The following is a 16,493-nucleotide window of genomic DNA, read 5'->3' on the forward strand; positions in this document are numbered from 1 at the left end:
CCGTCACTTGACATATTTCACTTTTTCCTTTTTACGTCATCCATATAAGTTGAACTCTATACCTTACACTTATAAGTAAAGAAAACCAAAGTTTAATTGAACCCTTTTCTTATCTCCTTTGCTGGAGGGGTTGATTTGGGCCTATGTCTTTTTCTCAGTGACAAACGTGTGCTAGCAAGCTAGTAGTGAGCTTTATCAAGATCTCATATCTAATGGGTTTTGTGTATTGTAGGCCCAGGAGGCTCTTCTAGCCATCTAAGGTAGGCTTTTTAGTCAAAATAGTCTATAAGATTTGCATAACTCCTCAATTTGGTCATTGAGATTTAAAATCAATAGAATTAGTCTCTAATTTTGTCCACCATCAATCATACTAGTCCTTCATTGAAAAATCTCCATAAATAAGAATAGAATGACTGAAATACCCTTAATTTTTATCAAATCATTTTGGCCATTGTTTATTAAATTGAGGATATATTTGTTACTTTGATCCTTATTTAACATAATTTTGCACGGAATGACTAAAATGATTAATGGTGGACAATCTCAATGACCACTTCTATTGATTTCAAATTTCAGGAACCAAATTATGTGTTATGCAAATCTCAAAGATCATTTTAGCTAACAAGCCAAAGAAAATTACTGGCACTTTCTCACGAACTTTTCTCTAGTGTACATCAAAAGTACAAATTTATGTTGCACATGTGAGCAACTAAATAGTTTGATCTAATTAAATTTAACGACTCTTATTTATATATAACTTAAATGCGCACTTTTTCATGTGTGAGAAAATTCAACTTTCTGACTCATTGAGTAATTGACTGGGAGAAGAAAGTTGCCTCAACTAGAGGCAAAGAATGCAAGTCACCCTGTCTAAAATCCGACCTAAAAACCACTTAATATTACGATTTGGTGATATTCCTTTTCATTTGGAAGTGAGAGGTCTTAGGTTCAAATCTCGCAGATGGTGAATTCAAGACCAAATTAGACTACTCATTATGTGGCTTAACCGAACTTCACATCTCGTTAATGTAAAACTATCAAAGTATTAAAAAAAAAATTCCGACCTAAAAATCAAATAATATTTTCAGCCAACCCAACCCAATCCAAGACCAGGTCCAGCTAACTAGTATTTTCATTTTCCTCGGGTCGATGACAACCCGGTAACCCAGGCGGAAACCAAGGCCTATGGCCCATTTACCATGAATTTTTGCAAAGTTTTTAATATTTATAAATTAACAATAAATGACCATCAGCTGGGTCGCGTGACACAGTAACTGTCCAAAGAGTAAACTCTACTACAACTATTTTTAAATAAATAAATTTCCAAAATTTTATGTGATCAAGTGAAGACCTGTAGGGATAAGGGATGAGTTTTGGAGGTTTTCTTGTTTATCAAAGAATTGCGAGGCCGGGCTATTTCAGAAATATTAAACGATAATAACTGTTTATAAGAAGATGGAGCATACTTAAAGTGGACTAAACTAGAAAGACGATAGACGCTCGGGTTGGCCAAGTCATTAACAACAAAATTCATCTCACAATAAGTACATGCATCATATTATATTTCCCGTGACGTTATTTTGTAATTTTCCTTTTGTCGGGTTATTAGCCCATTTACTTAAAAAAAATATTGATCAATGGTAAGTCTTGTATATGCTAAGTAAAAGTTATCATTTATCCATGATATTATTCTAACAAGTTACTTTTTACAGATCGAGAGACATAATTTGAACTTATGATCGTTCTCAATATCAGAAGGAGAAGTACCACTAAAATAAGAGCTACTTGATGTTTTAACAACCTTCAACATTGGAAGAGAGAATCAAACTTGCTATCAAAGTGCAATAGAGGATCTAGATTTGCTACTTAGCATAGCTTAGAGGGTGTTGGATAGAGGAATCAGCTTCTCACGACTAATTACATAATACTAACGCCAACTTGCATTTGCCTATATATAGGATAGCAAGTGTGATGTTTTATCGTAAACTGTCTCGGTACAATGCACAATATGATAAAGATCTTCATCAACAGGGCGACAAGACCATTGGCACATTACGGTTTCTTTCAACTAGCAAGTAATACCTCTCGATCACTGTCAAATTCTGCAACCAAGGCTTATTATTTCTTTCTTTCAACCAGCAAGTAACCGAAAAATCCACAATTTTTGTCATATGAAAGTTGGATTAATGCAATGAGTCGAATGACGTACGAATCTCCCAAAATATTCAATCCAAAACTTGATAGGCATTAGGCATTTTCCTTTTTTGTTTATCTACTCTACCCTTGATTCATCAGCCACAAATATTCACAAGACCCCTATAAAGAATGCAAATCTAATGGCGTGTTTATGAAACCGGAATGAAATAGAAAGAAAGTAAATTATACTTCTTGAAGCATTCGAGCGTTTATCAACATTTTAGTAACAAGTAAAAAAAGGTGGGATCCACTCAAAATCAAGAATTAAATTCTAAATCTCTTATAATTGGATCTCCTTCAAGGAGCTGGTATCTAAATTCCAAAGAGAAGCCTCTTTTAAGAATCCAACTTTTCTATCCAAACTATCCCTGCAACTTCTACCTTTCAGCCAAGTCTGCTGACTCCCTTGAACATTCACCAACTCAATCTCATCCATCATTGATAGGTTTCAAAGTTGAAGTTGATGAAGAATAGGTTGTTGTTGGTAAATATTAGATTTAGAACTTGTTTGGTGCACATCTAGCGAATACGAGATATAAAACTCGTTCAATGCGCATCTAGCGTTCCAAATTCATCCAACACTTAACAGGAATTAATTATGCATCCAAAATGTTTAAATTATTAGTAATGATAGATGAGTGAAAGTTACTAGTTACTAGTTCAACTTAAACCTATTTAGGCACACCAACGTAACGTTTGCCACTTTTTTCGTGCTTACCATTTGACACTAAAACAAATTAAGGGTTGAGATTGTCCGATCTGAAAAAGCAGTCATCACGGAGTATATGATGCTCAAACAGTTAAAAAAACAGTTGGTTGGGGTTGCAAAGCAAGATTCGATTCAATTCAATCCAAATTACCGATGACGTGTCCCCAAGCTACACGTGGCAACGGATCCGATCCTTTATCTCCCCACGAGGACCCCACCGCTATATATACCACAAGAACTCGATTGCTCATTAGGAAAAAGTGACAGAGACCCCCACTAGCAAACAACCCAATACTCTCTCTCTCTCTCTCTCTGTGGAAATCCAGAAAGCAACAAACTTTGAGTGCAAGAGCAGCTCGGGAGGGTTGATTCAGTGAGTCAGTGACCGAGTCATGAGGACCCTGTCGAGTCCGAGTTCGAGGGTGGCGGCAGAGAAGAAGTGGGTCGGCGGAGAAAATGTCTTTCTCCGCAAGCATGAACCTTGTTTCCTCAGGCCAAAGAGAAGCAGCGAGAATTTCCGGTTCTTGAATTTGGTGTGTTTTCTGAAACAGAGCAAGCCCATCAGACCACTCATTTGCCTCTCGTCAAAAACCCAGGTGGAATCTTTTTTTCGATTTTCTGAAAACTTTTCGTAATTTCAGTCAGTTATTTCGTTTCTTGTTTTTTAAAATTTTGATGAAGTTTCCATTTTTGTTTTCTCTGTTTTCAAAAATTCTAGAATGTGATGTTGTTCTTGCTTTTTGTGATCATTCTTTTCTTTGGGTTGCCAAGAAAGTTTGGAATCTTGCTTTTTCGGGTTGGGAAAGTTTGGAATCTTGCTTTTTTGGGCTGGGGCTAGATTCTTATTTTTTGTTTTTGTTTTTTGTATGTTTATTTATTTTGGAGTAGATTATTAATTGGCAGCTTTATGATGCATTGAAGATTATATAATCATTTTATTCGTTTAATTTATTTTTAATCTTGTTCTTGAAGCATTTTGTATCAGAGAATCAATCATGCTGTGTAATCGGATGTACAATATATACATATATATATATGTATGTATATTATAATGTATGTGTGTGTATATATTATATATACACAAAGCAATATGATTGTCTAAGATTTATGATCAGTCTAATAATTTGTTTTCATTCTTTAGGAATGTTGTCATAATTTAAAATATTTCTTTGAAGAAGTTGTTTCCATATCTGATTTCTGAGCACTCTCTTTGCAGACAGAATTGGAGGTTGCAGATTCTCAAATGCAGGAAGCATGTAAGTTCTTGCCTTTTCTTTTAAAATAATATATATATATATATATATATATGTGTGTGTGTGTGTGTGTGTGTCTATGTTTGTATGTATGGGCATATTAATCTTACTGACAATGCCATGTTGTGCAGATCATACAAAAACTATTCATGTGAAATTCCAGTTGCAGAAAGAGTGCTCGTTCGGTCAGGAGTTCCTCATTGTGGGGGATGATCCTATGTTCGGTTTGTGGGATCCTGCAAGCGCGATACCGATGAACTGGTCAGATGGGAATGTGTGGACTGTTGAGATGGTGAGTGAAATCTACCAACAAGTGCAATTTTTTTGTTAGGTGAATACCAGATTTGTGGTTTACTGTAAGTCTTTGTGTTTGATTAGGATATACCAGTTGGGAAATCGATTCAGTTCAAGTTCATACTAAAAGAAAGCACAGGGAATATCTCGTGGCAGCCTGGCCCTGATCGGATTTTCCAGACCTGGGAAACTAAGAATGCGATCACTGTTTGTGAAGACTGGGCAGATGCTGAGCTTCAGAAAATAATAGAGGAAGATCGGGTTTCAGATGAAAGCGATGGTTCCAATGTTAATGCAGATACGTTGATTGTGGATGAGAACCTGACACAGCCGAATGATGAACTGGCTTTCAATATAACCAATGAACCTACGATCACCAATAGTAACACTGATCTGGCAGAGAAGCCATTAGTGGAACCATGGAAGGAACAAATTGGTGCCGGAAATGGTTCTCCTTCACAAGAAAATGTGACCCCTAAATGGCCAAATGCATACGTGGAATCATATGAGGAACCAGTTGCTGCAAGAGCTGCAGTGCTTAATGAAGAGAGAGTTATTTTTCCGAGCGAGGATTGTGCAGCCATCTCAAGTAAGGAGTTGTTGGTGGCAGACAATATTTTCGGAAATAATGGTGGAGCTGCAACAGTAATGAACCTTTCAAGCACTCAAATCGAGGGAAGTCTAATTAACTACGAAGAAGGTCCTGTTCTGGTACCTGGGCTGACTCCTTCACCACCTGTTCCAACTGAAGAAGCGAACAAAGAGGGCATCGACAAACAGATGTCTTTTGATGGTTCGGTTGGAGCCTTTGAAGCTAAGGATCGTAATATGCCAGAGGTAACTGCTTGATGAGAGTGACGTATCTTTTATCTTTTTCTGTTTCTTCTTGTACTGCATTTACCTCATCCCTGAAATAACAATCCATTCCATTTCCGTAAAACTGCAAGTTGTCCAGGGCTATAGGAGAGATTCTTTACTACTAGGTAGTTTTTGGTTTCATCTTGTATGTTGTTGGAATCTATGTTTTCCTTGAAGAGAAGTTCATGATGATGGTGTATGGCAAGGCAATTATTTAATTTCATCGAAATTGAGCAATCGTCTATAAATTCTCATGAAGAAAAGTTCATGTTATATCTTACAATCATTAACCAACAAAGTAGACCATCTTCGCACGATATCATTGCAGTGTAATTAACGTTGTAAATATAAATCCCAGGCCAAACATTCTCCTATTGCGAATCGAAACTGCGCTGTCTGATTCAAATTGAAACTATTAACACTCTGGAATATGACATCCGAATTCTCTATCAAGCATTTTGTGTATATATTTTGTTTCTGCTGGCAATTCATGAGCATTTCCATATGGTCAACTATTCATATTTAGAGGGACCCTATTCCTAAAAGCATATGAAAGAGTTCATATAATCATAATTATGATCAAAGTTAGACCGCCAATCATGATGAATAATTTTTCAGTTGCCATGCGTAAGGCGATGTATTGTTGCTAAACAGCAGTATTTGATTTAGATGTTATTGTCCCTTGACTATGCTGTTATTGATGTTCTCCTTTCTGTTATCTCTTCATGGCCTCAAACAAATGGATTCAGCTAGAAGAGAAGCAAGAACAGTACAGTGACCTACCTCAAGAAGTAACAAATGTGATGATCAACGCTAATGAGGAGAATTTTGACGATGAAATCAAGCAAACACCTCACCCTGCAAATGAGGAAGAACAGTTCCACTCAGAGCCAGTCAATGATAAGGTCTTGTGCAATGACCAACCTCAATGTGGAAACAGCTGCCGCAATCAATGATAATGAAGAGAATTCTGCTAAAAAGGAAGAACAGTCTGACTCAGAGGCAATCAACGAGGTCTTGCACAATGACATGCAATGGGGTCGTAAGATGCTGCAGAACCTTCTGTCTAACTTCAGATTGCTATAGCATGCACATTGCCGATAACCTGGGAAGAAATTTAGGGAAATTGAGCCTGTAACTCACCTGCTTTGTTGCTGATGTTTTCTGGTGGCCTACAAAGAGGGGAGAGAAAGAGGCAATCTTATAAGCAAACTGTTATATGTGCATATGATATGAACATAGTTGTTTGGGACTAGTATTGCCACTTTCCTGTGATGTAAGAGTGCTCTGGTTTTTGTATTCTTTTGGTTTGGCATATTAGAATTTGTTCCAAATACAAAGTTTTGTAAAGCTTCTTCACAATGCTGATTTGGTAAGGATTGGGTTGCTTCTTTCTAGTACTGTCATAACGTGATGTTGGTTGAAAATATGCTACCCTTCGGGTTGAGCCCGGGGAGGGGGGCGGGAAAATGAGTCAGGATTGAAATAAGTCAAGACTCGAGAGTTCGATTCCTTACATTGTCTGAAATGGTATCAACTGATTAGCAAGATTTATTTTCTCACCACATTTTATATTAATCCCTTATAAAACCTTGCAATTAAAACGCTCTTTTTTCATCTATCAATATTCTTAACTGTCCGTGCATCAATTTAAATATTTTCCAAAATTTTAAAATTAGAACTGAAAAAAAAAAAAAACCAACTCCAACACCACCCAACACAATTTAACAACGCCCTTGAGCACCTTCTTCTTATGACGGCCTTGACATATCGTTTTTTCTGTGTGGTCTTTCTGCGTAGGCTTGTAAAAGGTGAGTTTTCTGAAATGGATGGCTGAGCTCTTTCTTTTCTTATTTTTTATTTTAATTTTTCAGTTGACAACTTCTTCCAATTTGAAGAAAGCCATGTGTTCTCTTTGCGTTTTTAATGTTTCTTGTACTTTTTCTTTTGGCTATAAAAATAGATTAGGATAATTTTTATAAGGGCATTAAAAGTCATTTTACACAAGGTCAGATGTAAAAAAAAATATTAAAACGTGGTAGGGAAATAGGGTTGTGTAGTGGGTGTAGTGGCGTTTTATGAGTGGTGATAAACTCACTCACTGTCATATCTTCCCACCCACATTTTAGTAAAAAATGTTAATGACATGTTTATCCTTTTATAAAAAGACTTTTAAACCCTTATTTATTTTATTATAATTAATGTTATTATAGCTCAAAAAGAAAACGTAGAAAATAAACCCAGCTACCATTTCCCCTGTTCCCACCCCATTTCTCTCTCCCCCTACCACCGTCTCTCCATCTCTCTCTCAAACTGGAAAAACTGAAAATCTCCCTCCTCATCACCCACCACCACTCCATAACCCAGCCCCCACCCCACTGTTGTCCACCTATGTTCCATCAAAATTGCATTTCAACCATCGCTGACAAAGAGAGGGGGTCTTCATTGTCTCTCTCCCGTGCTTCTCTTTCTTCCTACCCTCCCGTTTCTCTCTTCCTCCATTCATGTTTCTCTCTCTACTTCCCTCTCCCATTTTATTCTCTTCCCAAAGGAGATGCCACCGAGCATGTGTCAAAGGTTTTGGTTACTTACCGGGGTGGGTGACGTTTTGAGGGGGTGGTGCAGCGAGTGTGATGACATTCTAATCAATTAAAAGAAAATGAGTTTAGATATAAATTAGAGGGTATTTTAGGAATAATAGTGGATGAAGAAATAACATTTCAATTTTTTAACTTTTTATAGTGAGTCAAATTATAAGTTGGGTGGAGAAATAAAAGAATGGGATGGGTCTAATAACTCTTTTTTTTTTTTTTTTTTTTTTATATATGAACGATATTGAAAAGAAGAAATCAAAATTATAAACTTATTGTATCTAAAGGTGAATATTCTTAAACAACCGAACTACAAGCTTATTGAGGTCAGTCTATCCTCTAATGGGATTTATGATTTCAATCACTACAGCTAGATTATATTCTTTTTATCAGAGATTCTGAAGCTGGATTTATATAATTTTTTTTACTTTCACTTCAATCAAACAAGAATATTTTGGACATCAAAACTCACCATATCCTAACATATTTTTGGGGCAAATGACACCCACTTCCCGTTTCTTTTTCTTGACCCCTCGTTCATTTCTAACACCTGGATTGGATAAATCAACAGAAAATCAAATAATAGAAATGAAACATATGGGTTGTGCGAAAATCATTTCCCGACCAAAAAATAAGGTCAATATTTAATTTTCTTCTCCAGCGATTAGGGAAAGAGCTAGTCTTACATACTCGGAATCTGTTTGTATCTAACATACAGCCGGCATACGATTTAGCAAGGAAGCAATCACAATGTCATTATTTATCGACTTTGACGGGATAACAAATTTGTTACACGTCTTGGGAACAAGATGGATCTCAAATTTCAGTTTCCATGCTCAAATCTTATGATCAACCAGATTTACGTAAAATGTATGTTGTATTCAAATATGGCAATCCCGAACCTCAAGATTCACGACAATGTATGCAAGCAAGAAAAGATGGAGCAAGATGAAAAGAAATATAGCCCACCTTTCCACCAACAAAACTTACACGCCGCCTTGGCGATATTGAAACCAGCATTCCGCAAGGGGAAAAGATATTCTGAATGTACAAGATGCCAGAGTCGTGTGCCTCAAAACGCCAATCTTTTCAATTTTACTTGTTCCTTTGTTTTCCAAATCTTCAAGCTAGTGGTAAAATCGGAGGCTGGGAAGAGATGGAGGCACCGAACCTCTTCGAGACCTTCATTTCATTTGTGAGGAGAAGAATGTGCTAGCAGGAGCCTTGATTGAAATGACTTGTGTCTCAAAGTTTGTCTGTAACCCCATTCTTCTGTTGCCGTGAAAATGATAAACTTCGTGAACCATGCAGTATTTCTTCCTTGGATCGTTTTGCAACAGACTCTATCAATCTGCAAAAGGAAGGTAGACAGTGGTAATGAAAAAATTTGGGGAACAAAGATTTGTGAAATAAGGGCAATGAACTCATAGATCGTTTATTATTCAAGAAAGTTCCATGAGAATATCGGGGCCTTTTATTCTAGATCCCAGGCAGTGTCTGACCATCATCTTGTCCTATTCGTCAATCTTACAGATACACAATTGCGTATAGGCTAGAAGTTTGCTTTGTTTGGCTTCTAGCTTAGCAGCGGCAAGTGGGAAAAGAAAAAAGAAAAAAAGAACCTCATTGAATGCTTAAAATGGACCATGAAGACATCCAATAAACAAGCAGAAAGAAGCAGCCAAAAATCAACATTAACCATAACTTGGCCGTGCTCTGTCCAGCCAAGAACCCTTGAGGATTCCAGAATTAGCCCAGAAAATAACAGAGAAACTCAGTTTCGGACATGTCTCAACTCAAACAGGGTGAAAAGAAGCTTAATGTTACCTTGGGGAACTGGCATGCTTTAGAACTTGCTGACTCACCGTAGAAGTACTCCCGGGTTCAACTTCAGCAGCCTGTATATTTCGCATCGAAAAGACAGGAATTTAATCAGGAAATTCAACAAAGTCAAAAAGTTTACACGCTAGATTGAGGTCTCCTGTTTTCTATTCCTCCAGAAAAGGAAGAAACTTTGGGTTCAGAAGCTTCTCTTTCACAGGAGGAAAAAGGAGATGGTTTCCACAATGCACAAGTTAGATCCAGCACAAACATTGGGAAGAAAAATGAATCTGTGAGAAGTTTAAAACGAGTCTATGTGAAGTTTAACATTCAACTAGAAGCGATAATGGTGATGAGGACGTCTAAAAACCTATCGATTGAGGTACAAAATAATTGTTCACTCAAACCAAAAAGAGAAAAGAACATAGCTAAATCACGCACATTGGAATACTTGGATAACGGGTAGAAATGAGGGACTGACAACCAAGCCCATACCTTTCAAAACAGGAATTGATGGAACCAATAAGGCAGCAGTAGCAGACATTGAAGCCAGCTCAATCCGCTTTCAGTGTTTTAGCCATCACATCTTTGTCAGATGCAAAATTCAAAATGGGAGTGGTTCTCCTTTCGGTGTCTTGCCCACATACCCTTTATCCAAGCATCACCTATGTTTTTAAACATTGAAAATCAAATCAACTAATGAAAGCATCATCAATTATCCCCACCTCAGAAGTGCTTTCTGTAGGCAATCCATCCCTTAGTAGCTCAGCCGATCCTGGACCAACCATGTCCAATAGAAATCCGTTTTCATTTCCTTTATCTAAATCTCTGTCCACGACACCAGTATGAGGTGCAAGATATGCTGCATATTTATCTGCCATCCCACACAAGAAATATATTCAGCACATGCAAACAAAAACATCTCAAAATATTGCAAGGAAAAAAGAAACTTGTGGTTTTAAGAATAACATTACCAGCCAAGCTGTGAAGGGCATTCTCAGCAGCCTGTTGTTGAGCATCCTTCCTCGTCCTACCGGTTCCAAAACCTATCTTCTCTCCAGTGAAAAGAACCTTTAAAACAAAGTTAACAATGAGCACATTAGAGTCCAAAACTGATAAAAGATCACTCCTCAAATCAAAATTAAAACATAAATACAAAATGTATAAACAAAAAAATTGAGAAGGAAGCGAAGTCTTGAATTTTTCTCCAAGTTTCTTTTTCATTCTACCAAAGTAAAAAAAAAAAAAATTTATGACACTGTATTATTGATTTGACATTTTTTTTTCTGACTCTATTATTAATTTGTTCTGCTAAAGAAAGAAATATGACAAATCAGGGTCAGCTTATGTTAGGAAACACCACACCCTAAGACAACAATTTAGTTTTACAATATCTATTGTTTATAACTATATCATTTCACAACAACTTCATGCATTTAAGGCATGTAAATAATAAGTACAACAGCCGTGATGTAAATAAGTAGTAAAAACTACCAAAGTACAAAGGGAAAAAAAGTATAGAAGGAAAGTTCACTGACCTCAACAGAAAACTGCAAATCATTGCTGGTGCTTAAAACAGACCTGAACTCAATCTGAGCAATGGGCAACATCATGATAAACTCCGTTAGGAAAAATAAGAAAAGAGAAGAGAGAGAAAGGACGGAATGGGGCACTGTGTTGGGGAGATAAAACTAAAGCTATTTGTACCTTTGAACTGCACCTCCGTCCAATTTCCTGCAGCACTCCAATAGATAAAGGGGATGGCAGCAGGGTCACTTTACCAGATTCTATTTGAGCTTCTCTATTCAAAGAAGATGCTTGATTCTGGGATACACCCGCCTCTGAACGAAAAAACTAAGTTATAAAACGATAGGTATCACTCATAAAAAAACACCATACTATTAATCCTAAAGGAAGATTATAACTTAAAACCATACAAAAGCGAATGATAATCCTATTCCCATCCTCCAAGTTGTGAGGTTGGATAACAGGCTAAAATTAAAACGAAAGGATAGAAAGATAAAGAAGAGAGGAAGGCTCATTAGGCACGAAGCAGAAAACTTTCAGTCTCAAAACCAACACAACAATAATCTATACTAAAACGGAAGGACAGTAGCCTCGGACTCTTGATTTCTTCTTAATATCTCAAAAACATTCCTCATATAAACTTCAAAATTAAAAAGTAGAATGATGATTAGGCAGCAAGCATTTCAAATAAGAAAACCTCTCAAACCACTTGAGAGAACAAGGACACATCAAAAGGAAACTTAACAATCTATATCCAAGATTTTCCAAGGTCCAAGGAACATCAACGTCTCACATCTATGTTTAAAATTTGTAAATATATGGATTAATGCATTGACCACTCAAATCCAACACATCATTCAATGGATCTTACAAATCCATATGATACTTTCCATTTGTTTGACAATCTCTTCTCAGGTTACTTAACTTGTGCATGAAAAAGAGGACATAAGAAGACTCATTTGCACAGAGTGTACCATGAAACGTTGACTGCAAGCTATAGTGTTATTCTATAATATCATCAAGGTGACATGACCTAAAATACAATGCAAAGCCCAGCAACCTACTATTGAAAAGATGATGGCTAGGAAGTGAAAGATACATTCTAATGAAATCATCCAATTCATTCCAGTTCGACATGTAGGTTTCTACTACCAGGCGATAAATTAAATTACCTGACGGCTGACTTGGAAATGGAAGATTCTGTTTTTGCAAATCACGCCCAGAAGATACCTGCAAATAGAGAAAGTTTTGGTCACTGAGACATTTCTGGAATTCTTATAGTAACACCTTAATTCAAATTGTCAAAACAAGTGACTCTGAAAGAAATTTAACAAATTCTGGACATACCTCTTCCCTCTTCAAATCAGATTTGTGTGGGAGCAAACCAGTGGGTGTAGCAGGACCGAAAGGATTCTGGTAAACTAACTTTTCAGGTTTTGAAACACCAGGCTGTTGAACAAGCTCAGAAGTGTGATTACTCGAATGTCCTCTGTTGTTGTCATCATCAACCAACCATCCTCCTTGTGCATTTATTGAGGATGCTGGCAGTTGTAGAGGCACTTTAGATAACAGAGGGGGCTCAGCAGAGCTTTGACTCCTTATATCTAGACCAGGATTTGTACCAAGGAGTCCTCTCCTCATTTCATAGTCACGATCAGAAAAGCTATCTCGTCTAACAGGAAGTCCAAGCAGACCAGGTTTCTGAGAAGGTATGACCGGCCTCAAAGATGTCGTACCAGCAGCATTGGGAAGAATTGCAGCCGGTGCTTGAGAGTTGTCAGATCTTGACTCAGCATGATTTTTCACAGAATGAACCACCGACTCCACACCACCCTTATCATCAGATTGGTTTAATCTTCGTTCCACTTCGACACCATTCATTCCTTCACTAATGGGAGCATTAGCATTTCCATTTGGTGCAAAACCAGCATCCTCGGACATCAAGTAATTGCTCACATCAGGAGCAGGAGGCAAATTTACCACCTCATCTTCATAAAAAACTCCAGAAATTCTTCGCAACAAAATTTCATCAAACTCTTTGAAAAAACAACCTCTGACATTGCATGCAACATTTCTTGCTACACAGAGGACTGGAACTGCACTAGCTGTCTCTGCTTGAGGAGCATAATAAGGGCTGAAAGCCGGAACAACATGGACTCGAGGTTGATCCTTATCTTCCCAGACATTGGAACGGTCATCAATAACCAGTGCCATCTTTGGATGGCACACTCCTTGTTGGAAGACATTCAGTAAAGATTTCTTGGAGCCTGATTTAACACAAACAACACGGTCCAGAAGTTGCTTTGAGCCTATTAAGTGTGACCCCGGGTCAAGAAGCCTCCACATTTCTAAGGCATAATCTCTTTCAGCCATAGTGCAGACGTAAACTTCAAACCTCTTGCGTCCTTTTGCAGTTAAATAACTTCTCAAATCTTCCCATGCAGGTCGTAACCGCACAAGCACACTGGTATCACGAATCTGCAATAAACAACAAAATTGTATTGTAGTCTTTTGCACACTTGTATGAGAATATGTAGCTATATTTGCAGCTACTATGACGAGATTGACTTATCAGTAATCACTCATTCTACTTTTTTGTAAGATAACAGTTGTTTTACTAAATAACTTCTAAAAGCTTCCTACCTAATCAAACTGCCACATGAATTTTGGAGAACTCAAGGGAACATATCGCACAGATAGGTGAATGTATCAATGGATCAAAAAGTTAACAAACATATGTTGATCAAAAAAGCACTGCAAGTGTTTGGAAAACCTACCGAGGTCTAGCCAAATGAAAAAAAAATCTAAAATTCTGCAAACAACATTAGGCTACACTCCTAGCATGCAGCTAAATTATCTCTGCCTAAAGAACACACTACGTTGTTTTCATAAATTTTACATTAGGATGGTGTTGTTCTCAAGTCCTAGTAATGAATGATATTGCAACATATTGTCTCAATGCACTCATTCATTATCTCCAATGACAGCATTTAGGGTATTGAATTCCTATAAAACAAAAGGGAAACAAACATATAAAACATACAGAAATAAAAAATAAAAAAATAAAAAAACATGACTAGAGGATCACCTCAGGATTGATGCGAGTGAGCACAATGTTCTTCTCTGGCAATCTAATGATAGGCCGAATCATTTTCTCGTGGTTATCAGACAGTGGAGGAACCTCCTCCAGTTGAACCTTATACAACTTTCCATTATCCATCACACAATCGTTATCTATATACTGCTTCAACAGCCACCTCTCGTCCATGTACCGCTTCATTTCAGCAGACATACCGGCTATTCGCATCCCATCACTCTCCCGTGCAATCCAACTTCGTAAAGCCTCGATCCTATCCTCAAAAGATTTCATGGTGTTGGCAACAATCAACGTCTCATCGAGATCAAACACAATTGAGAGAACCCTCAGATTCAGCATTCCTAGAGAAGCACTGTACAGACCAACAGGAACCGCATAGCACCAAAAGCACGGAAATTTCTTCTGCTTACTAGGCATGGCTACCAAGTGAATCTCCTCATCCCCTACCAACACAATCGCCGTCTGCTTAAGACAATTAATCACCTTATTAGTACATTCCGCCTAATTAACTCGAAAAAAAGAAAAAAACTAAATCTGGATCACATTCTTGATTTAACCACGATACTAACTGAGCTAACTTTACTAGGTCAGTTAACTAAACGTTTATCCAATCGAATTCCCACCAAAAACTTCATATAAAAATTTCTGTGCTGCTGGTACATTTTCTTGGGAGCCAAACAGAAAGCTCAATCTAAACAATCTATATAAACAAATGCAAACATCGAAAAATGGAAGCAATTGAGTGGGAACCTTGAACTCGTAGAAGCAGGAGGCGTGGAGATTGATCAAATGCGGCTGTTCGGCAGGGAAGGCCGATTCGAGTTTGCATCGAACAGAAAACGAAGAAATCGTCTGGAGAATTGAGAGCGGAGGACACCTCTCGCTTTGCTGCGAAATCCGGTGGATACGAATCTCATTGTTCGGGAACTGGAAATTCCCGTCCGTCACCGGAATAGCGTCCAGCTCTCCCAAACGCAGCTCGCCATGGTAGACCACGGACTTGAACCCTAAACGGCTCATTAATTTAGATCAAATTTAAGAGGGAAAGCGCGAAGAATTTGAGGTCAATTCGTAAATGTTGAAAAGATCAGGGGGGTTTCTGTGAAAAATTGGGGAGTAATTCTCCAGTTTTGCTCTCTGCTCCTCCTTTCTCTCTCACTCCTCTCAGACCTCTTCGCTCTCTCTCGCTCTCTCTCTGCCTTCGGTTTCAAACAATGAGACTCGCCGGTTATTTATACGCCCAAGGGGGGAGGGGGGCGGTTATGTGTCCGAAATTACCATTATATCCATTCAGTCCTGAAGTCCGTTGATTTAGGATGGCCCCCTCTGGACCGTTTGATCAAAGGTATGATTTTGGACTTTTTTGCGCATCCTTCAGTTTTTTTTTTTTTTTTTAATGAGACAATTGACACAGTATCCATCATTTTTGGAAGTCAGAAGACTCACAAATGTATTTCAGCTTTTTTTTTACCAGAGTCAAGTAAACTCACCAGCTTAGGTCTCGAACCTAAAATCTCCTTCTTTTTATATTTTAGGAGCCGAAATTCACGCTCTTACAACTGGATCACTTGTTGTGGTTTGCGAATCTTTTAGTTCAAAATGCTTAAAGTTATAAGGTATTATATTTTATTTTATTTTGGGTTTAATTCTTTTTTATATTTTATTTTTAATCCGTGGGAATAATTTAATTTTTATCAGCTAACCAACGGAAAACAGGCTGAATTTTGTTGTTAATTAACCGTGGTCTTAAACATTAATCTTAGTAATGTTGGACTATTTGTAATTTTATATGAGATCCATTGGGCTTTATTTAAATGGGCCACTAAAAATTGCTTGCAGCAACTTGGCCCTCAAAATCCAAATAGAAAACCCAAATAGCATTTGACAACTCAATTTATTGAATGGAAAAAACCAAAAAACCAATTATGCAACAGAAAGTTCTAGAGCTTTTATTTCATAAATAAGAAGTTGGTAGGTTAGTTGGGCTAGTTTGGTATTATTGTGTTCTAAAAAAAAAAAAAAGATTGTTTTAAAAAAAAAAAAGGGTTGTTTTTGCTATGTTATGAGAATAAACAGCTGTAAAATAAAGTTGTTGAGTGCTTAGTAAATTTTTTTTATTGGTAATAGTGCTTTTAACAAAAAAAAAA

General features: G+C 37.3%; 2 protein-coding genes across 4 annotated transcripts; one reads left to right on the top strand and one right to left on the bottom strand.

The window, feature by feature from the left end:
* The first annotated feature begins 3,150 nt into the window (after positions 1 to 3,150).
* LOC103966354 lies at positions 3,151 to 6,707 on the top strand. The gene is made up of 5 exons (XM_009379519.3): positions 3,151 to 3,501; positions 4,122 to 4,161; positions 4,290 to 4,450; positions 4,537 to 5,289; positions 6,060 to 6,707. The coding sequence occupies exons 1-5, from the start codon at positions 3,298 to 3,300 to the stop codon at positions 6,264 to 6,266; spliced, it is 1,365 nt and encodes a 454-aa protein (XP_009377794.2). The 5' UTR covers positions 3,151 to 3,297; the 3' UTR covers positions 6,267 to 6,707.
* A 1,931-nt stretch (positions 6,708 to 8,638) lies between these two features.
* Positions 8,639 to 15,562, bottom strand: LOC103966353 (RNA polymerase II C-terminal domain phosphatase-like 2). 3 transcript variants are annotated; one of them, XR_670162.3, is made up of 11 exons: positions 15,097 to 15,562; positions 14,338 to 14,808; positions 12,597 to 13,727; positions 12,422 to 12,479; positions 11,430 to 11,563; positions 11,261 to 11,314; positions 10,697 to 10,793; positions 10,448 to 10,596; positions 10,218 to 10,370; positions 9,729 to 9,799; positions 9,223 to 9,252 (listed from the first exon to the last, which is right to left on the bottom strand). XR_670162.3 is itself a non-coding variant. In XM_009379518.3 (10 exons), the coding sequence occupies exons 1-10, from the start codon at positions 15,364 to 15,366 to the stop codon at positions 9,147 to 9,149; spliced, it is 2,541 nt and encodes an 846-aa protein (XP_009377793.1). In that variant the 5' UTR covers positions 15,367 to 15,562; the 3' UTR covers positions 8,639 to 9,146. The 3 variants fall into 3 exon arrangements, 1 of the variants encoding a protein (XP_009377793.1); XR_670163.3 differs by having other exon boundaries at positions 10,218 to 10,387; XM_009379518.3 differs by lacking the exon at positions 10,218 to 10,370 and having other exon boundaries at positions 8,639 to 9,252.
* Positions 15,563 to 16,493: the final 931 nt, after the last annotated feature.

The sequence above is a fragment of a genome, unplaced genomic scaffold (assembly GCF_019419815.1).
Source record: "Pyrus x bretschneideri cultivar Hongxiangsu unplaced genomic scaffold, Pyrus_bretschneideri_v1 Contig11, whole genome shotgun sequence".
Taxonomy (NCBI): Eukaryota; Viridiplantae; Streptophyta; class Magnoliopsida; order Rosales; family Rosaceae; genus Pyrus; species Pyrus x bretschneideri.